Genomic DNA, 22362 nt, shown 5'->3' with positions numbered 1-22362 from the left:
ATGAGCATGTGTGTGTGAGGAGCTTACACTCCAAGCTTCCATTAAAGCTTGAGGAGGAGCTCAACTCACAAATGAACACAAAGACCCATTTTTACTCACAATGACCTCTATTTATACTAAAAAGGTGAGTCATGGGCATTTAGCCCTCATTCCCACTTCTTGAAGTCATTTTCCACTAGTTGTGTGTATGACTAGCTTATGCAGCGAGATTTTTGAGTAAAATTTGTTTCAGAATTCATCTAGAGTCCAAACATCCTCTGTAAGCTTCCTTTGAATCATTTTCATATCCCATGGTCACTTATTTAAACTCAAACTTCACTTTCAAAATTTTTACTCTATCGGAGTCGAGAAGCAGTTTTTGCGGGTACCGTAACTCACACGATTTGGTCTATAAACAAGTGTTTAACCCATAAATTGATCCTACGTCCTCTTTAAGTTGTAAATGAGCTTAAGAGAATCCTATTTACCGGGGGATGGCTCTTACAAACTCCCCAATAAAAATAAAGAGCTGTCGTCAGCTCTAGCAAAAACAAGTTGTCTATGAATACTTAGACAAGATACCATCGGCGATTACTTATAGCATTTGTGGTGTTAACCACGTGTGAACTCCAAGATTGCTTAGGAATCCTAATTTCTTGGGGAGACTACTTGCTTGTAAGCGTATTGACAATTCCCTTAGTACGTTTGTATTCAAGAGAGCCAACAGTCTAGTAAAACACCAAAATTCCAAAATTAATTCCTACTACCGCTAAGCTCCGGTAATAGATTCAAAAGAAGGCCATACTGTTCGCTTACAAAACAAGGTATATCCAAAATCTAGATGATTATTCTTTCACACGGAATATGTAACTTAAAATTTAATCAGCTTGGAGGTGCGTAAGTTGAGTAAGCAATTTGTTCCAATCTTCCCAAGAAGCGTCCTCAGCTGGGTAACCTGTCCATCAGACCAACACATCCCGAATGGTCCGATTACGTAGTGGCTTCTCCGTGGTCCCTCAAAATTTTCTCTGGGTCCATCCAGAACTCCTCTTGATTTATAAGTGCCTTATCAACAACTTCCAGAATATGTTCTGAATTAGGAACATATTTCTTAAGTAGTTGACACGAAAAACATCATACACATGCAGTTCCGGGGTAGGGTGAGCTTGTAGGATTGATCTCCCATCCTTGTAAATCTCTCAAATGGCCCATTATTTATGAATGATAGTTTTCCTACACTTGCCCAGCTTAAGGGAGCTTCTTTTTGGTTTCACTCTTAAGAGAACTTTATTCCCTATCTGAAAAGAGCGAGAGGACCTATGCTAATCTGCATGACTCTTCTGCCTATCACTTGCCTTCTTAAGTGATTGCCTGATGACTTGCATTTTTCTGTCCATTTCTCCCAATGTATTCTTGGTTGTTGGTACAGGAAGATTTGGGCCTACAAACTTATAAGACAATCCTGCTTCTATAGTGCTTTGAATGGTGACATTTCCAAACTTCTGTGAAAGAAGGATCTGTTAGCAACTCCCACTAAAGGTAGATACTCAACCAAAAGCGAGGCTGTTGGTCGTAATAAGATCTAGGTATATTCTTAATCACTTGTTTTCTCCTTTCAGTCTGACCGTCAACTTTAGGCTGATGGGTTGAAAGAATGCATGGAGGTTAAACCATTGTTGTTCAAAACTTGAAAGTGAACTTGGCAACTTTGTCGCTTCTGACCCTAGCTAGATCCCATTTAATCAGAACGAGGATTTTCCAATGATTGTGGACTCGATAAGCCTATCATAGCTTAAAGAGATACACAGCGCAAAGAATTTCTATCTTTCGAGGATAAAGGGAGCCGAGTAAGTAAACGATCTTAATCACCCTAGGAGGCAATTTGGGCCTATCCCTCCCAGGCTACCACACTTCCTTGATCGTTTCTTCTAGGTCCCTCCCTTCCTCTAAGATTTATTCTAATCCCCCCATCCGGGATTCCTTCCTCCTAATTTCCATGAGCTTCTAGTATAGAATACTGCTAGCAATGTAAATCATAATGATTCCAACACTTCTTTGCTTGTCTTTGATCTTATTCTTTTAAATTCCTTATTGGGTGGTTCCTGAGTCTTATTTTTCTAAGAGGGTAACACTGGTTAGAATCTTCTTATCTCCATTTACCTTGTTTAGCCTTATGGAAACCATAGCTTATCTTCAAAACAAGAATCCATTCTCTCAGTCTAGAATCTTCCACAATTCTGGTGGAGCACACAATCTTGACTTGTTCGTTTCAGAAATATTCCTACCCATAGAAGCTTAAATGTAGCCATCCAACAATTGAGATCTAATCCAACCCTTATCCCAAATTGGGTCCATCTGCTATTGAAAGAAGGCCATCTAGACTAGGAGCTCTCCCACTAGTAAGTGGTCTTTTATTAAGAAGTCTGTTCTTCTTAGCCCCATCAAGAAGGCTATATTAAAAAAGTGCATGAACCTCTTATGCAACGTCTTACAGGTCTAAGCCCCTATGGCTCAATGAAAAACATTATAAGAAAAGTATACGTTTGCATTTCATCGAACATTTTAGTCCCCCTTTCTTCGATGGTTAGTGGAAATTTCTTCATTGTTTCTTAAGCAATTTCCAGAGCAAGGGTCTACGATTCCACAAAGTGCTTACTTAGCTTAGTTCCCATCCTTACTTAAAAAAAGTTGATATAATCGGCATGTCTGTGAAAATTATTTTTCTTCCCATCTAGAGTTCTTAATAATAGAACCTCTAATTTGAGTTTCCCTTAAGGAATACGTCTCTTTTGAATTATATAATTTTGGGATCTATGAATCAAAAGATATGAAATGTCACATAATTTCATGACCCTTTATTATCATTAGGCCGGTTTAAATAGTTAAGTTCAACCTTATTTCTGGTTTTCTCATTATTTTTTGTGTCTTTCCAAATAGATAGTTTCTTCCGAGCTCATACAAGTGTTTCTTTTCAAGGATCTTATTCCATAAATAATCACTTTCTTGCAAGTATAGGCCATCCATCTATGCCTTAAGAATTTCATCTGAAATTTCTAAAACATAGGCTAATGGAGATTTTTCAAACTTTGGGTTATAAGTCAACCAAAAAAATGGTTTCATCCTGAAAAGGTCTCTTCCTTCAAGAATAGATCTTCTCTCCTTAAGATCATGGTTGTCTGAAAACTTAATCATAGCCTGACAGTCAATTTAAGATTCTAGTAAGCTTCATCTCTAGCCTTTATCTTATTCAACTAGGGGATGTATATTCATGGTTTCGCAATTGCCATCATCAAGCTCATTATGATAACATTCTTCAAGAGTTCCTCTTTTAATTCCTGGCAAAATCATGCAATTGAATTTCTTCTCCACTAGTTTTATTAGACCTATTTTTCATTCTTTTGAGCTAGGTCCGTGATCTCTACTTTTCTTATTCACACGATGGCAATACAATATCATTCGCATGTATAAAAGTACAACATCTTGTTCATGAATTAGGTTCTGGTTTTTGAACTCTTTTCTTGAAGGTAGGTTTTAATCCTTCTGTTGAGAATGGTAAACTCTTCATCTTATTTGACCCTTGTGTGAATCTCTTGTATTCACTTTGTCTAATAGATTTGTTTGGTTAGAGTTTCTTATCGATGCTTACACATAGGTGTGGATAGTCTAGACTTACAATTCCTTCTTCAGGATTAGTCAACTTACTTGAGGCTCCCACGGAATTTTTCTTCTTGGTAACTTGGCTTCGTAGAAAAGTTTCAAGCTAGTCAAAAGGCAGTTTAGCTTTAGTTACAAGGAGCTTCAGGGATACGATACTGGCCTCCATAAATAGGCAAGCAGTCACCCTTTCTACAACACAAGGCCTTTTGCTCCATTAGAGAACTCTCCTCGTCTCTCTTTTGCGCAAGCTTAGTTACTAGATGGCAGGAGGTCAACGAGCATTTCTCACCCGTCTGGTAATTGAGCATTTGCAATAGACAAATGAGGAGATAAGGAGGGCTTTTGTGGAGAGGTATGAACGAAGGCTCTTCCCTCTTCCCCAACTTTCCACAGCTCAAACCAAGTGGAGATCTCATCGTAATGTTGTCCGGGTTACTCTTTGGGGTAGGGATCATTTCTAGAACAATGTTCGAGCAGCCATGGTTTTTTAGGCTCTGGGTTTAGGCCCCCAATACTATTGTATAATGTGTTCCATTCATCCCGGGTTTGGAAAATGGGTTTTCTTATTGATCCAATTTCTTGCTCATCATAAAATGTATTTCTATCCTAAGTTTGGATTATCGCTCAGGGGTCCATTTGATAAGTCTCCCCGAACTAGAGAGATAAGCGTGGCTATGTCCTCGCATGTTATTCCTTTTGAGGAAAGGCCTTTGATGTGCCCTGCTTGTGATTGTTGTTTCTCTGATCATGTATTGGGTGAACTTGTTGAGTTGTAATTAATCGGAATGGAAAAGAATCTGCTATTTCAAAACATGAGATCTTGTATATGTTTTTGTGTTAATTTATTTCTTAATCTCTTAGCTCTTTATTGGGTCAGCCTATCATTGGGCTTCTTGTTTTAAACTTGACTAGTGTTCCCTCAAATTTCTTTTAACGCAATTTGGACATAAGTCTCACTATCTTCTTTCTTTGACAGTTTAAGTTTAATTTTTGGATTCATCTTTGGATTTAAAAGGGTTCACTTATGCTTAAATAGTTCTTCCTGAGAACTTACTTTCTTTTCTTGTACCTTGGCAATAACATTCTCAGCAAGAACAAGTTTTTAAAATTGTAGGGAATTAGTCATGTGCCACAAGTTATAATCAATGTCCCTTTGGGGATGGAATTCTTCAAGGATACTAGTCTAACTTCCAAGTCAAAATCTTTGCCCATGATACTCAACATAGAACCTATTCCAAACTCAACTCTAATAATTCTTGCATAGGGTTTCTTTGCTAATCTTAGTTGTTGGGTAAACTGGGTAAAGGATCTTTCCACGGAGAAATCTAGCTCCTTGGACCTGTGGTTATGGGTCCACCACGCTACCGATGCACTACTCTGATATCCACACAGAATTTTGTTCCTATGCTTGGAAAATCTTAAACCCAATCTAAGTTTAGGGTAATTAGATCTTCGGTAATTCTTCCTTATGAGAGACAACTTGGAGTTGTATATTAGGCTTCATTTCTTCTTACAAGGTCCCTTATTGCACTCTTGCTTTAAGGTCTCAACCCAATGACAAAAATTTCCCTCTAAGTAATAGGGCAAAGGGAACATCAAAAGGTTTCCAAAACCAAGGTCATTTGAATAACAAAGTATCGTTGAGGCCCTATTCCAATATTTTCCTTTAGCATAAATACTCCAAGGGTATCCCATATGTTATCCCTACTTGAAGATTGACTATAGTGACCCCTTTTAGGCCTGTCCATTCTCCTGGAAATGGATTGATGACCTTGTCATAGGCATGCTCCAACTTTGCCTCCTCTCTAGGTTTGAGTTGAACAACGTATCGAGAGAGAGTTTCTAGCACTTCTTCACCTCGTGAAGTCCAGGCCATTTTGGCTAAGTATTAGTACTTATGGAATGTAAGCTCTTAGATTTCTTTTCTTTATTATAAACGTAGGTATTTACATGTTATCCAAGGATATTTACTTGTTATCCAAGGATAATTCCAACATCAAGTTGTATTCCTCCCTTAGGTTTACTGACAACCTTTGGGATTCAAACTTAATATATCACTTTGGAGGATCAATCCTCAGGTCTAATTTCTTCATGAATTTTGAGAGATCTTAACCTTGCGGTTTAGACAAGTCTGACACCCTTGTGATTGAGCTAAGAGCTTGTATTCCCTAAGGATTTCATCTTAATCTTGATAGATTTCCAAAGAATTTAATCACCCTCTTAGATATCCCAGGGACTTAACCCGCCCGTTTGATATCATGCAAGGACATAAACCCTTAGCTCTCCTATCCCAAGGGTATTGATTGTCCATTTGATGTTTTTAAGGACATCAAGTGTGCGCTTGGTTACTCCCTGTGAATGGTTTAGGTTTGACGATTAGAACCTTATTCTCTCATATTCCCAAGGTCTTTAACCTTTTGCTCTCTTTAACCCTACCCGAAGTAGTACTAATATACTACATACAGTGGCAGACAGAAGGCAATGAAAACAACATACAAACTGTTGTACCTCTGACCAGGGCTGCCCGTATAGTAGTCCCTACCATAATATAATGTTTTAATTCATTTTTCCATAGTATATAATAGTTTACATCTAGTTGTCCCTAACTAGACAATCAATAACATAACCAAGACTCATCCTCATTAGGTCCTAAATCTTGGGTTCCAAGTCTCAAGGTTTCACCTTAGACTGGCTCCATTACACAAAGTCCTCAGCCTTAGGTGTGGAAAAGGCTTTATCTCTACTTAAAATAAGTTCCTTTCTTTAATTCCGCATGTCCAAGGAGGAGGTGATTGGATGGATGATCATAAGATGACCCAGGGTTCCTAGTCTTTCCGATTCATTTATTTTCCCAAACAAAGAGAATCCAAAACTCATTATTAACCACATCTTCCGCCCTTTAAGCTTATGTCCAAGCCAGAGACTATCGTTTTCCCAACCACTTAATTAGTCAGACGGGAGGGCCACATCCCCAAGAATGGAGTAATCTCTCCTTCAATTGTTGGCATCAAGTCTACCTCAATCAGACCCTATCTTTCCAACCACATCTAAGAGCTCCCTACTCATACTGAGGGTTTTTCTAGAATATTTATCCCTTTCCTAGTATCCTCTTTGGTCTTGTACAAAGATGATACTCTTAGGAAAGCTTGCATTTGGTGCCACTAGCCAAATATAGAAAACCGGTTATAAGTAATAGTATCCTCCTTCAAGGAGTTAGTTCCAATGATACTTTCCCTAAGGAAATGGCCCTAAACTCAACCAAGCTTTCACACAAGAATTGAAACAATCCTATGAATAACTATGTGATGCTAGGGTCATCCTAATCCATCCTCCTTGGTGTTCATTTTTATGCTAATCTAACCCTTAGCAAACAATACAAAAAAAAATAGGTCTCAATGGTTTCATTTGTTTTATCATTGTTTTAGAGTGTCTCATAACACATAATCCCTGTGAATGTTCATGTATAATTGCAATTAAGGTACACTAGGTGTAAGTAGACCTGAGCACAAACTCCCAGGCATACCCTTCCTAACCCTTGTTGCCCCAAAATCCCGTCAACTTGAAATCCTTGCTCTCAAACAAACTTAAATTCATTGCATAACTTTGGAAAATACTTACTTGGTTTTGAAGTTCATTTATTTTCCCTTAATGATACTGATGGAGGATTTTTGGGACCCCAGTTTAGGTCCTTAACTAAATACGTTAGGCTTTAATTAAGCTATTAATTATGTTTAAACAATGCCTTAAGTATCTAGATAATACCTTTTTCAAATAGGCTTGGTTAGCCATGGGCTTAAAAAAAGAAAAAATGGGATGGTTTCTAGCTTGAATCTTGGAGTGCATAGAGCTAGGCTTTTATTAAGCAAGATTTGGATGGACATAATGGCAAGCATGGAGAGCATGAAGGCATGGACACTTGGCATCCTTGGCCAATCAAAAAATCATGGAAGGAATGGCATGCAAGCATGCCATGCATGACAAGCAAGAATGGAGCAAGTAAGGGCCAAGCCCATGTGAACTAGGGCTTAGCCCCTTCCCCAAGAAGCAAAAGGTCAAAGCAAGGGCCCCCCTCCTCCAAGGCGCGTGCGGCTCTCTCTCTCTCTCTCTTCCTTTTACACTTTGGGTAGCCCCCTCTCTCTCTAGCACATGGCCAAGACCACACTCTCTCTAAGCCAAGCTTGGTCTAAAAGGTGGCCACCTCTTCACAAGAATTTAAGGCATGCTAGCTTGCACAAACCTCCAAACTCAACTTTCCACCATGTCCACCCTCCCATTGGTCCATCTCTGCCTATAATCATTCCTATCTAGCTCTACTCTAGGTAAGCCCTTACACATGAGCCCACAAGCCTTACACACTTTGGAGGCTTCTTTGTGCACGACTAGGCCTCTCTTATTTTTCCCCTAAGATGCCCTATTTGATATTCCCTTATCCTATGCTTTCCCCTCCCCTAAATACTTTTCCCCCCTCTTACCCTTAGCCTATTCAAAAAATCAAAAAAAGAGAATCATTAGCTCTTTTGGCCTTGTCCCTCCACTTTGAGTGGCCAAGGCTATTTTCTTTTCTCTTCCCTTTTTTCATTTTATTTGGCACACACACACAAGCCCTCCCATGTTACACAAAACCACTCTCCTTCTCCATGCTTAACAGAGAGCTCCTCATCTCCTCTTTCCCCCCCATTTTCTCCATTTCTATCAATTAAGCCTACCTTTTTTATTACATAAATCAATTCTACACCCTATCCTACCCCCATTGGAGGATCAAATTCAAATCAATTGGAAGTGTTGGATGCTCAATGGACAAACAAGATGTAGCTATGGCTAATGAAGCCCCTTCAATTGAGCGCTTAATCGACCTAATCTCTCTCACTCCCCCCCTTGTACAAGCTCTCCTAAGCAAGGGTTGGCCCCCCTAATTAAAACTGGCTAATGTAATCACCTGGAAACCCTATAAAAAGAGCCATTCCCCCCCCACCCAAAAAGACTCTCAAGCATTCCTAGGGAGTCTTCTCAGAGCTTGGTGTGACAAGCTTGTGTGTGGAGCTTCTATTAGAGTTTTTAGGGTGCCTAATTCAGGCTATTGATCAACCCTTCCATGCCGTCGGGTTGCATGCTAATTTAAGGAGTGTGTAGTACTATTAGAGGAGGCTAGGGCAGCCCCCTTTGCTCTCATTAAGGTCTTTGTAAAAGGGTGGAAGAGAAGATACCAATCAATCCTCTTTCTTGTCCGTCCCTTCCGCATCAAATAATGGTATTTCCATTGTAATTTCCTTGTTTGGTTTGCATTGATTGTGAGTTGATACTATTATGTTTTAGCCATGAAATCATGCTAATCTTTGCAAGAGTTTTAATTGCAATTGTTGTGTGGGTTTTGGCAACCCTAATCACTCTCTTGTGGCCACTAAATGCTTAAGGTGAACTTAATGTGCAGGGCAATGTAATCTCCATGTATGCATGAGAGATTGAGCTGATTTAATAAGCAGTTTGGCAAAGTTTTTTTGCATGACATTTATGTATGGTGCTCATGTTTAATCTCAATTGAGATCCAGCACACACCATCACCCTATGCTAATCTTTGTAGGACTTTAAATTGCCATTGTTGTGTGGGTTTTGGCAACCCTAATCACTCTCTTGTGACCACTAAATGCTTAAGGTTAACTTAATGTGCAAGGCAATGTAATCTCCATGTATGCATGAGAGATTGAGCAGATTTAATAAGCAATTTGGCAAAGTTTTTTTGCAATTATGTATTGTGCTTATGTTTAATGTCAATTGAGATCTAGCACACTACATCTCCTAGTGCCTTGAACATCTAGACTCTTCCCACTTTAAGTATCAGCAATTGGTGGTAATCTAATAAAAATTGTTAGGTCTTTTAAATCAAAGATTGGGGAACTAAACTTTGCTAATAAATTCTAACTTTTGATTTGCAACTGCAGTGACAGGAAGATTTTAGCACACTCCACATCCAAGGTCCTTATTTAGAGAAGCAATAGGTCATAGGATTTGATCCTAGTCTTAGGCCTTATCTTTGTCAAGCATAGGGGCTCACAAACTTCCAAATGCTATGGTCGAGTTCTTCGATTAGTAATTGACCTTAGTATGTCTTCATTATTGTTACAAGGTATCAAATGCACTTGCAATCTAGTTTGTTGTCGTAGGCGTATTGTAGCTCACTTGGGGTTCATGTCTTTTGGTTACCTGTTACCATAACAACAGGGTGGTGCCCCTCTTTTTTGTGCCATTGAGTGACCTAGCCGAGGGACGTACACGAGCTGTGAGGCAGCCTGATTGTGCGCTCCTTTCCAAGCTCATTTCGTGGTGCCCCCACTGGGCACCACTGGCAAAGATCTTCAATTTTCATGCCACGTTTAGAGCACCCACATTGCTATTTCACATTGCATCTCCCCATTCCATTTATAGGCATAGTATATTTTGCAAGTTTAATTGAGTTTTTTTCATTATTTGACTTCAAGTTTCATGTAAATTTTACCTTGCATGTAAGAGTCTAACCCTGGTTTTCTCAGGTGCCACCTATTGCTAGTGCTGTGCTTGCGAAGTGTCGCCCCACCGCAAGGAGTGGGCCCGAAAGCTGCGCCCAACGACACCCCCTTCCTTTAAGCCTACCCGTGTATGTGTTAAGCCTAGACGCAAGGTCAAGCACATTAATTGGTGCTTCCCTGGATTGTACTCCATTGCATCTTTCTTGCATGAGCAGTCTCCTGAGGGTCCTCCTAGTGTCATTATAGAAAACGTTTCTAGGACCAAGGCTATCTACATCATTGGCACCACACTTCACATGCAGGTGCTGCATATAAGGAAAAGGGATGAGCTGAATTTCATCTCCTTAACTACGCATTTCCATCTAGTTAACGAGGTGAGAATTCATTGCTTTGAGATATGTCACTATTACTCCACCAGACGTGAGCACCTACGCATCACCCCATCCCGTTGGGAGGCAGTGGAGTTTGTATTGCCTTACATTAATAGGGGTCCCTGGGTGGAGTGTGAAGGAAAGAGGGAGAGGGCGGTCCGAATCACCTTTGATGACTACCTGCAGCCTGCTGTTAAATCCTGGAGGGCAGGCAAGCCGTATGCACAGCTGGTCTCTGATCTTTGTGAGTATGAGACCAATCTCATCACTCGCTATTTTATGGTTCCAGATTTGCATGCGGGGATGAGCTTACTTGTCAGGGGCTACTCTTTAGATTTTGAAGGAGAGGTAGATATTCTTAACAACATTAACCAGGGGCACCATGAGCAGGATGAAATTGTAATGATACTTGGCTACCCTTACCTTGCTCTGGTTTAAGGATTCCTCATCACTTATGTACTATCTTTTTTGTACTTTTAATCTTGCTAATGAATGATCCAGGCCCCCCTGATGGCCTTGTTTTCAATCGATTTCATTTATGTCAGAATATTAATGTGAGAGTAATCATTAGCAGGAAAATTCATTTCATGCAAAGAATCGTCTGCTTGTTTGGCCCTGCTGCTTTGGATCAGGTAATGCAAACTCCACACCCCGTCATCATCCCCTTTGTAATGTACAAGCACGGATTTGATGTGTTTGTATATATTCTGTTATGAGTGCTAGAGACGTCTCAGGGCCATTCATACCTTCTGCACGCCAAACTATTTACATCCTCGTAGGCACAAAGCCTCGCTTCCAAGCTTACATGAGAAGACTCTTTGGAGAGGCAAGACTAGTAGTTATCAACGCTTTAGTCGCCCCATTCATACTGCTTGCGGTTTACTATCAGCACTCTTTTGACGTTTTCATATTTATACTGCTTTAGAGAGTGCATAGGGGTTAACAAATCACAGCCATGATGTCCTTTCCCGGCTTTCACGGTAAGAATTGTGAGAATGCTATCTATTTCTTAGATGACTTAGAAATGGCTTTCCTTGTCTCAGGGCAGGATGAAGATGAGGTTAAGCTCAGAGCTTTTCCTCTAGTTATGAGAGATGAGGCCCTTTCTTATGAAGTATGTGATTGATAATACCCTAGAAAAGCTGTGGCAAAAGCTGACATGCCTACAACAAGACAACCTAGCCTCGTATTCAGCATATGAGGCTCAATTCATGAAATTATGGACTGAGTGGGAAGCAAGCCTAGGCAAGGGAGAGAGAGCTCCTAACTTTCTCTAGAAGGAGAAATTTTTGGCACGACTAAACCCCTTATTGCAGGAGAAAGTGTGGGGAAATTTTTCAAAAACATTTGACAAAGCAAGGCAATGGGCAAGAGCCAAAGATCAAAAGCTCCAGTTTCAAGCCAATAGGGAAAGAAGAGAGTTTCAGCCTCCCCTTGACTAGCAGCTGCCACAGCCTCAACCACACCAGCCAGCTCCTACAGCCACTGATGATCCCCATTTAGAGCTACTCCAAAGGGTGACCGCCTAGTTAGATGACCTGCCTATTAACTTGGTGCGCAAACCACGAGGGCAACCCCCTCCTCGACATGAGGCACCATAGCAACGATGGCCTCCCATGCAAAGACAAGAGTTACACTGCTGGAATTGCAGCGAGGACGAGCATGTACTTTTGCCCCCAGCCTAGAAGGTATGCTGGAAACAACCAAGGGAGAGGACCAACAAGGCAAGTAACTCCGCCCCGGGATAGACCTCAAGCACCTGCACCACCACCCCCACCAGTCGTGCAACCTCAAGTTTTGAGACGACGACCCCCCCAACGGACAACAAAAATACCACCCTTGCCTGAGGAAGTCAGTGAAAGGGCAGTCAATGTGATTCAGTTGGAAAGCAAGGGAAAGGAAAAGATGACGGAGCCGAAAATCATGCCAGTCAAAAGGGCGGCAGCCAAGAAGGCACGAGTTAGCAGGATGTGACCGGGCCTCCTGCAAGCATGGATACATAAGAAGAAGGCACTTCTAAGGGTGCTAAAAGGAAAAAGAGGACTAGCTCACAAAGAAAGATAACCATCAAGGATTTTCCACTAGGCTTGAAGGAAGACCCCTACGAATTAGTAAAGGATGTCAACAGCGAAGGACTGAAGCTCTCATGGCCCCAGCTCCTCCACCTGTCTCCTAAGATGCGGCGGCAATGGTCCAAAATGGTAAGCACCCGCACGTCAAAGGTAATGGGCTCTGTAGAAGCAAAGAAGGAGAGTGAGGTCTTGCTTGTCTTAGAAGCCTACATTAAGGGGCAAAGAATTCGCAAGGTTTATGTTGATGGGGGAGCCCAAGTCTGTGTAATGAGTGAAAAAACCATGCACCACTTAGGCTTGGAAGTGCACGGGAAGTCGGAGTTTAAGGCCAAGATGGCAAACAATGTATTAGTGAAATGTGTAGGAGTCTATAGGGGAGTCAAGGTCATTGTGTGTGGTATCAAAGTGGCCGTTGACATGTATGTCATACCTGCTAAGGAAGAGGGCACGATTGGGAAAAGTGTACCTTAGTTCTTAATCCACCTGGTCAGAGTTCGGGAAAGGCTATTGTGTACAACATGAAGGAAGGAACACAAGAGAGTTTGGAAGTGGAAACATCAGAAGAAAGTGAGTTTAGTTTGTCAAGTTCATCATCCATGGATGGGGAAACAAGTCAAAGCAGCAGTGAGTATGATAGCTCACTTGAAATATGTGGAGTTACCCTGAGAGAACCTAGTGAGTGTGTTGGGGGATGCTCAAGGAAAGAGCTCAAGGATGAGGACTTAGAGAAGATGATAGCAAAAGATCTCTCAGCAGAAGAAAGAGAAAGCTTTAAGGTGATGCTAAGGAAGCATCCTTCTCTCTTCATATCTGATTACTCTGAAATTTCAGGAGTTACAGCAGTGCAACATCAAGTTAATTTGAAGCCCAACATGAAGCCGGTGGCGCAAAAACTACGACGATTGGGGAAGCTTCAGTAAGAGGCTTTGTTGACAGAGGTAAAGAAGCTAACCAAAGCAGGTTTCATTTACCCGGTAGAAGATTCAGAATGGGTATCCCCAGTGGTGGTGACCCCTAAGAAGAATGGCAAGTGGCGGATCTGTGTAGACTACAAACCTTTGAACGCAGCAACAAAGAGGGATCACTTTCCTCTTCCATTTCAAGATGAGATTTTGAACGAAGTGGCGGGCCATGAAAGGTATACAGTGTGTGATGGTTACTCAGGATACTTTCAGATCAGCATCACAAAGGGGGATCAGAAGAAGACTACATTTATTACCCCATGGGGATGCTTTGCCTACCAAGTGATGCCATTCGGCCTCACAAATGCACCGTCCACTTTTCAAAGATTCATGAACCATGTATTTTAGCCCTATTTTGGGAAGTCAATCAGGGTGTACATCGATGATTTTTGCATCTATAGTTCACAGGTCTTGCACTTAGTGAGGGCAGATGAAGGCTTGAGCAGATTAGCACAAATGGGTGGGCAACTGAATATGGCTAAGTGCCACATTAGGGAAACACAAGTTATACTATTGGGACATTTGGTTTCTGGGGCAGGCATTCAAGTAGATCCTTCTAAAGTGAGTGCACTCTTAGCTCTCTCTTCCCCAACCACGGTTAAGGAGCTTACCTCTTTTATCCAGAAGGTGAGATATTTTGGTAGATTCATTCATCAGCTTTCTTAGCTCGCACTCTCTTTACAACGCCTTACCAATGCTTTAGTTTTGGTCTGGGATGGGGAAAGTGAGGAAACCTTTCAAGAAGTCAAGAAGGTGTTAAGTTCTCTCCCTACCCTTCTCCCGCCTCTATGAGATCAACCATTCTTTGTGAACCCAAGTGTAGGTTTTGACTCCATAGGAGCCATTCTTTTACAGAAGGACCCAAAGACACTTTTGATGAGGCGTGTGTATTTTGTCAGCCAAGTGATGAAGCCTACTGAGAAGGCTTATTCTGAAGTAGAGAAAATGGTCTTAGCCCTGATGTTTGCTACCCAGAGGTTTCGAGCATATTTACTGCCTGGGCATTTCGTGATCATAACAATGGAGGATACCTTCCCTCATGTCTTGCAGCACATGGACGTGTTGGTAGCTCCAAGAGTTTGATTACATGGTAATGGTGGAAGAATCCACATGGGCAGCTCTAGCCGGCATTCTAACCCATCGATATCAAGAAAATAACCAGAGGAAGGAGACAAAGAGCTCACCAGCACCACCGCCCTCGCCCACGAAAGAGATAGAGCAAGCCTTTGCGCTCTACTTTGACGGTGCATACAAAAGGAAAGAAGGGAGAGCAGCAACTGGGATGGTAGTTTTTAACCCCGTAAAGGAGAAGGTGATAGAAAGAGGCATTGAACTACTCAACGTCTCCTCCAATAATGAGGTTGAGTATGCGCCTTTGATTGCAGGGCTAGAATGGTGTGCTTCTAATGGTATGAATCATCTGAATGTCTATGGTGATTCTATGCTTATTGTGAAGCAAGTTCAAGGTATATGGTCCTGCAAAAGTGACAAGCTCACCTCCAAATTACGAGAAGTAAAGGGCTTGCTTAGAAGAATCAAACACTGCCAGGTACACTATGTGGGAAGGGCTAGGAACCAAGATGCAGATGCACTAGCCAATGAGTGTCTAAAAGAGGTGACAATTGGGGCTATTAAGTTCCAAGAACCGAAGATGCAAGGAAGAGAGTCTTTGCAAGATGTCTGGTGTTTTCTTGAAACAGGAGAGCCACCGCCAAACTTGAATAAAGGGGAGAGAAGATGGCTTGCAAGGAAGGCAATAAGATATCAAATTATTAATAAAGATTTGTTATGCCAAGGGAAGGATCAAGTGCTCAAAAAGGTGCCTTCCCAGGAGGACATCCATCGTATCCTCGACTCTTGCCACAATGACGTTTGCAGTGGGCATTTTGCATCTGAGCTCACCTACAGGAAGATCTTGCAAGCGGGTTTTGTTTGGCCATATCTGCAAAGAGATGCACATTTTTGGTGCAAGTCATGTGATGCATGTCAGCGGACGGGGCCTAGGCGGCTTATTTATGGCCCTCAGCAACCTATCACTTCATATGGGCCATTTGAGAAATGGGGCATTGATGCCATTGGGCCTTTGCCAAGGACTGTCGAGGGAAAAGAATACATCATTGTGGGCGTCGACTACATGACCAAATGGGCGGAAGCAGTACCAGCCAGTAGGATTACCGCCAAGGATGTCACAAAGTTCATCTTCAACAGCATCTGCTACAGGTTTGGCACTCCTTTAGAAATCATATCTGATAGGGGACCTGGGTTTAGAGGGGATTTGGTAAAGGAGCTAATGATCAAATTAGGTGTCTAGCACAGGCACTCCACCCCATATTATCCTCAGTGCAATGGTTTAGTGGAAAAGGTTAATGGGATGATCTGTAAGATCATCTCTAAGCATGTAGGAAACAAGACCCAACACTGGGATAAACACTTGAATGCAGCACTCTAGGCTTACCGCACATCATTTAGGACATCTTTGGGGTTTACACCATTTCACTTAGTGCATGGCCAAGAAGCACTACTGCCCATAGAGGTGGAATTATCTAGCTTGAGGGTGTTACTACACTCTCAAAAGAAAGGGAAGGGAGCCTTGAAGGAACGCCTCTTGGATCTCGAAAGGTTAGCATTAAACAGGGAAGGTGCAATTCAGTACTATAATAGGCATGCAGAAGCAAGGAGAAAGAAGTTCAACAAGAAACTAGCACCAAAAGGCATTAAGAAAGGATCACTTGTTTTACGTTACAACAACAGATTTGACTACAATAAAAGTGATATGTTTGTACCTCATTGGGAAGGGCCTTTCGAGGTGGTGGAAGTATTTGGCAATGGGAGCTACCAACTTATGGATGCTTCTGGAGAACTGCACAAAACGAGAGTGAATGGATGGAGGTTGAAGCCATATTTCTCTCAAGTTATGGAAGACCAAGCAGAGGCGGAACAGGTAATCCTCAACAGCAAAGAACCATTGGGAGTAATTGCCCAAGACCCTTCTCTTGCACAGCATGTTCCCTGCATCTCAAGCATGAGTATAGGGCTAGCTACAAGGCCATGCATAGACACAGTTCTTTGTAACCCAGGCACAACTAGTGGCCATCTTGCCACTGGTGGAGAGGATGAGTGCACAAACAGGTTGCAAAGAGAAGCAGACTACATTGCAAAAGGATTGGAGCAAGAGGCATGGATGCCTCTTGCCTCTGGGAGAGGGCTAATGATGGAGGATTTTTGGGACCCTATCTTAGGTTCTTAACTAAATACATTAGGCTTTAATTAAGCTATTAATTATCTTTAAACAATGCCTTAAGTATCTAGATAATACCTTTTTCAAATAGGCTTGGTTAGCCATGGGCTTAAAAAAAGAAAAAATGGGATGGTTTCTAGCTTGAATCTTGGAGTGCATAGAGCAAGGCTCTTATTAAGCAAGATATGGATGGACATAATGGCAAGGATGGAGAGCATGAAGGCATGGACACTTGGCATCCTTGGCCAATCAAAAAATCATGGAAGGAATGGCATGCAAGCATGCCATGCATGACAAGCAAGAATGGAGCAAGTAAGGGCCAAGCCCATGTGAACTAGGGCTTAGCCCCTTCCCCAAGAAGCAAAAGGTCAAGGCAAGGGCCCTCCTCCTCCAAGGCACATGTGGCTCTCTCTCTCTCTCTCTCTCCCTTTTCCACTTTGGGTAGCCCCCTCTCTCTCTAGCACATGGCCAAGACCACACTCTCTCTAAGCCAAGCTTGGTCTAAAAGGTGGCCACCTCTTCACAAGAATTTAAGGCATGCTAGCTTGCACAAACCTCCAAGCTCAGATTTGCACCATGTCCACCCTCCCATTGGTCCATTTTTGCCTATAATCATTCCTATCTAACTCTACTCTAGGTAAGCCCTTACACATGAGCCCACAAGCCTTACACACTTTGGAGGCTTCTTTGTGCATGACTAGGCCTCTCTTATCTTTCCCCTAAGATGCCCTATTTGATATTCCCTTATCCTATGCTTTCCCCTCCCCTAAATACTTTTCCCCCCTCTTACCCTTAGCCTATTCAAAAAATCAAAAAAAGAGAATCATTAGCTCTTTTGGCCTTGTCCCTCCACTTTGAGCGGCCAAGGCTATTTTCTTTTCTCTTCCCTTTTTTCATTTTATTTGGCACACACACACAAGCCCTCCCATGTTACACAAAACCACTCTTCTTCTCCATGCTTAACAAAGAGCTCCTCATCTCCTCTTTCCCCCCCATTTTCTCCATTTCTATCAATTAAGCCTACCTTTTTTATTGCATAAATCAATTCTACACCCTATCCTACCCCCATTGGAGGATCAAATTCAAATCAATTGGAAGCGTTGGATGCTCAATGGACAATCAAGATGTAGCTACGGCTAATGAAGCCCCTTCAATTGAGCGCTTAATCGACCTTATCTCTCTCACTCCCCCCCTTGTACAAGCTCTCCTAAGCAAGGGTTGGCCCCCCTAATTAAAACTGGCTAATGTAATCACCTGGAAACCCTATAAAAAGAGCCATTCCCCCCCCACCCAAAAAGACTCTCAAGCATTCCTAGGGAGTCTTCTCAGACCTTGGTGTGACAAGCTTGTGTGTGGAGCTTCTACTAGAGTTTTTAGGGTGCCTAATTCAGGCTATTGATCAACCCTTCCATGCCGTCGGGTTGCATGCTAATTTAAGGAGTGTGTAGTACTATTAGAGGAGGCTAGGGCAGCCCCCTTTGCTCTCAGTAAGGTCTTTGTAAAAGGGTGGAAGAGAAGATACCAATCAATCCTCTTTCTTTTCCGTCCCTTCCGCATCAAATAATGGTATTTCCATTGTAATTTCCTTGTTTGGTTTGCATTGATTGTGAGTCGATACTATTATGTTTTAGCCATGAAATCATGCTAATCTTTGCAAGAGTTTTAATTGCAATTGTTGTGTGGGTTTTGGCAACCCTAATCACTCTCTTGTGGCCACTAAATGCTTAAGGTGAACTTAATGTGCAGCGCAATGTAATCTCCATGTATGCATGAGAGATTGAGCTGATTTAATAAGCTCTTTGGCAAAGTTTTTTTGCATGATATTTATGTATGGTGCTCATGTTTAATCTCAATTGAGATCCAGCACACACCATCACCCTATGCTGATCTTTGTAGGACTTTAAATTGCCATTGTTGTGTGGGTTTTGGCAACCCTAATCACTCTCTTGTGACCACTAAATGCTTAAGGTTAACTTCATGTGCAAGGCAATGTAATCTCCATGTATGGATGAGAGATTGAGCAGATTTAATAAGCAATTTGGCAAAGTTTTTTTGCAATTATGTATTGTGCTTATGTTTAATGTCAATTGAGATCTAGCACACTACATCTCCTAGTGCCTTGAACATCTAGACTCTTCCCACTTTAAGTATCAACAATTGGTGGTAATCTAATAAAAATTGTTAGGTCTTTTAAATCAAAGATTGGGGAACTAAAATTTGCTAATAAATTCTAACTTTTGATTTGCAACTGCAGTGACAGGAAGATTTTAGCACACTCCACATCCAAGGTCCTTATTTAGAGAAGCAATAGGTCATAGGATTTGATCCTAGTCTTAGGCCTTATCTTTGTCAAGCATAGGGGCTCACAGACTTCCAAATGCTATGGTCGAGTTCTTCGATTAGTAATTGACCTTAGTATGTCTTCATTATTGTTACAAGGTATCAAATGCACTTGCAATCTAGTTTGTTGTCGTAGGAGTATTGTAGCTCACTTAGGGTTCATGTCTTTTGGTTACCTGTTACCATAACAACAGGGTGGTGCCCCCCTTTTTTTGTGCCATTGAGTGACCTAGCCAAGGGACGTACACGAGCTGTGCGGCAGCCCGATTGTGCGCTCCTTTTCGAGCTCAATACCATAAGTTGAACACCCTTTGGTTTAGTGGTTGAGTTGGTTTTAATTTATTTTGGATATGCATGATTTAAGAATCCCTTAGTTTTCTTTCATTGCATTAAGAGTCATCCCTTAATTATCAGCTTCCCTTTACTATTATTCACTTATCATATTCTTTATGATCTTTCTATTTTTGAGGGGTAAAGATTATTAGACATTGATTCACTTCATTTAGCTATCTTTCTTTAATTCATTTTCATCTTTTATGCTCAAGAGTATCCTTTTGTGTAAGGAATGCTCTTGCCTTCATTGTTTTGCCATAAACTTAGACTAAAATAGAATCACAAGTGAGGGTGTGTGTGTCCTACATTAACCAATGCATTTCAATTATATACAACATGGGAGGTTGTAGGCCGTATAGCCTACCCTCTTGCCTCAATTACGGGCAATTGAATATACATCATCTTTGGGGGAGGTTGTAGACCTTGTGGTCCACCCTCTTTGCCTCATTTGTGGGCATTTAATTCATCAAAGCATAATTGAAAACACACAAGAGACTAGCATGTTCTATTGAGACTAGATTTCATTCAACAAGGGAAAGGGAGGTATGCTTATCCATGCTACTCAATAAATATGATTTATTGAACTCTTTAAGACTTTCAAACACCATTCATAAACTCATAAGCAAGCCTCTTGAACCCACATCCAATCCACAAACCTTTATGTGATTAGACTCAAAGAATGAACCCTTAATCTTAAGACCTTTTATGTGACTTTAGTTTAGTCTTCAACATGATTGGATTATGAATTTTCCCATGGTTATAGCTTGTAATATCTTACTATCCCAATGAGTATGCATATGGGAATTAGTTTAAGTTAGGCAACCCTCTTATTTAATGCTTTCAAAATTCATGATTCACACTACCATTCCATCCTTAGAGAATAGCTCTTGACCATGGATGCAAGAGGTGAATTCATTTTCCATCTACACTTCATGCAAGCTATGTAATGACCTATAATTAGTATTAGGGACTCTTTTTAATTTAGTTCAAGTTACCATCCCTTTCAGCAAGCATGGATTATCATTCTTTTACTCTTGAAATAAACCATGTCTTAAAATACCCCTAATTTAGTCATCCTTTAACGATTTTTCATGCTTTTTGGCTCTATAGGTCCATGCACTATATGAGTAGGTACCCAATACATGTTTAATATTTCACTAAATCATCTTAGATTAGCTAAATTAATTAGTTTAATGGGCTGTAATTTTCTGCAACTTTTTATAAAAATTTAGCCATAGTTTCCCCACTATATGGCCACTTTACCAAATTTTTATAGCCATTGAGGCTTGAGGGCCTAACTTCCTCTTATAATCAAATAAATTTAACCAAATTCCAAGACTAAGAGGGCATGGGAGGGGAGTGGATTCAAGAGTTCCATCTCAACCCTCTTCTCTCATGCATTATTAAAATTACATTAAAACATAATTTTTACTTACTTTCTTTCCCCTTTGGGTTGGGGGACTCATGAGACTCAAGATTATTCTTCCATTCAAAGACATAAATTAGAGTTTACACAAGGTCAAGACCATAAACGAGACTTAAGCTTTTTCCCCATTCTAGCTTGAAGGAATGGTCAAAAAGAGGTTTTCCCCCTTCTTAGCCTTCCTTCCCAAGCCAAGGAAAGGGAAGGATGCTTCCATAAACCACATTCATGATTCCCATGCTTACTTAAGCCTCATTTTACCATCACTTTTCTCTCATGAAAAGCAACTTAAGATAACTAGACTATTTACCTCTTGGGTGTCCTTCTTGGCCTCTTAAGAGGGGTGGGGTGAGTAGAGAGTTTCCGAGAGGTGAAGGGATGATCTCCTTCTTGAATGAGGTCCTTCTTCTTCCTCTCCTTTACCTTCTCCTTTCTTGTGGCCTTTGGGGAAAACCCTCCTTCTCCAAATGTGGTCCAAAAGGACCCCAAAACTAGCATAGACTTAGGGGAAGGCTATGTAGAGAAGGGGGGAAGAGATTACATGCAAAGAGAGGGGTTTTTGTATGAAAGTGAAGAGGTGAATAATTTATTTAATTAGGCTCTATTTATCATTATAAATATGGAATAAGTAAGGGGCAAAGCATCTCCCAAGGGTCAAGAAGGTTTGTACAGGAAATAGTTAAGAAAGAGGGTATATGTGTGTGCATGTGTCAAGCTTTCCATTAAAACCTGAGGTAAGGAAAGGGGGTAATTGTTACTCAATTGGGAAAGCAATAGAGCCTAATGGGATTGGGGAAGAAGCAATTTAAGCATAGCATGGCCTATGGGCAAGGGGAGCACCATATCTATCAAGAACAAGAAGAGGGCAAAATGTGCCTTTTTGAGGGTGATGGGGGAGAAGGATTGGTCATGGATGCACATAAATGGGCATTAGGAGCATGGAAGGGGTGCCCAAGGGGAGATAATGGCATGGGTAACGGTGGGTTAAAGCCTCAAGCAAAGAGATTGTGTGTGTGTGTGTGTGTGTGTGTGTGTGTGTGTGTGTGTGTGTGTGTGTGTGTGTGTGTGTGTGTGTGTGTGTGTGTGTGTGTGTGTGTGTGTGTGTGTGTGTGTGTGTGTGTGTGTGTGTGTGTGTGTGTGTGTGTGTGTGTGTGTGTGTGTGTGTGTGTGTGTGTGTGTGTGTGTGTGTGTGTGTGTGTGTGTGTGTGTGTGTGTGTGTGTGTGTGTGTGTGTGTGTGTGTGTGTGGGGCAAGCTTTCCATTAAAGCTTGGAATTGGGGGAAGAGGTGATCATAGCTCAATTGGGAAAGCACTTGAGCCAATTGGGCTTGGTAATGAAGCAATACAAGCTTGGCATAGCCCATATGCAAGGGGAAGCACCAATTCAAGCAAAGAGGGCTCCATCAAGAAATGCACATTTTTGCCTAGAAGGGGGGGAAGAGCATGGCTGCACATACATGGAGTATTGGGGCTTGAGGGGAGTGTGCA

The 22362-nt window shown here is 41.5% G+C and overlaps 1 protein-coding gene and 1 pseudogene across 1 annotated transcript; both read left to right on the top strand.

Moving 5' to 3' along the window:
- The first annotated feature begins 11465 nt into the window (after nt 1-11465).
- On the top strand, nt 11466-13499 carry LOC148039398 (uncharacterized; annotated as a pseudogene).
- Nucleotides 13500-14628: 1129 nt separating this feature from the next.
- On the top strand, nt 14629-16788 carry LOC148039397 (uncharacterized). Its single transcript, XM_087675347.1, has 2 exons — nt 14629-15819; nt 16117-16788. The coding sequence occupies exons 1-2, from the start codon at nt 14629-14631 to the stop codon at nt 16786-16788; spliced, it is 1863 nt and encodes a 620-aa protein (XP_087531473.1).
- The last annotated feature ends 5574 nt before the right edge of the window (nt 16789-22362 follow it).

This window comes from Lygodium microphyllum, chromosome 3 (assembly GCF_053477565.2).
Source record: "Lygodium microphyllum isolate KBCC chromosome 3, Lygodium_microphyllum_v1.1.10, whole genome shotgun sequence".
Taxonomy (NCBI): Eukaryota; Viridiplantae; Streptophyta; class Polypodiopsida; order Schizaeales; family Lygodiaceae; genus Lygodium; species Lygodium microphyllum.
The sequence above is the reverse complement of the archived record's forward strand: the minus strand, read 5'-3'. Positions and strand labels throughout refer to the sequence as shown.

Bases quoted from the DNA above. Each gene is read 5' to 3' on its own strand.
- LOC148039397 (XM_087675347.1), top strand. From the start codon at position 14,629: ATGGTAATGGTGGAAGAATCCACATGGGCAGCTCTAGCCGGCATTCTA. The intron at 15,820-16,116 runs GTAAAGGAGCTA...CACTCTCAAAAG, and splicing joins CTGGGTTTAGAGGGGATTTG to AAAGGGAAGGGAGCCTTGAA.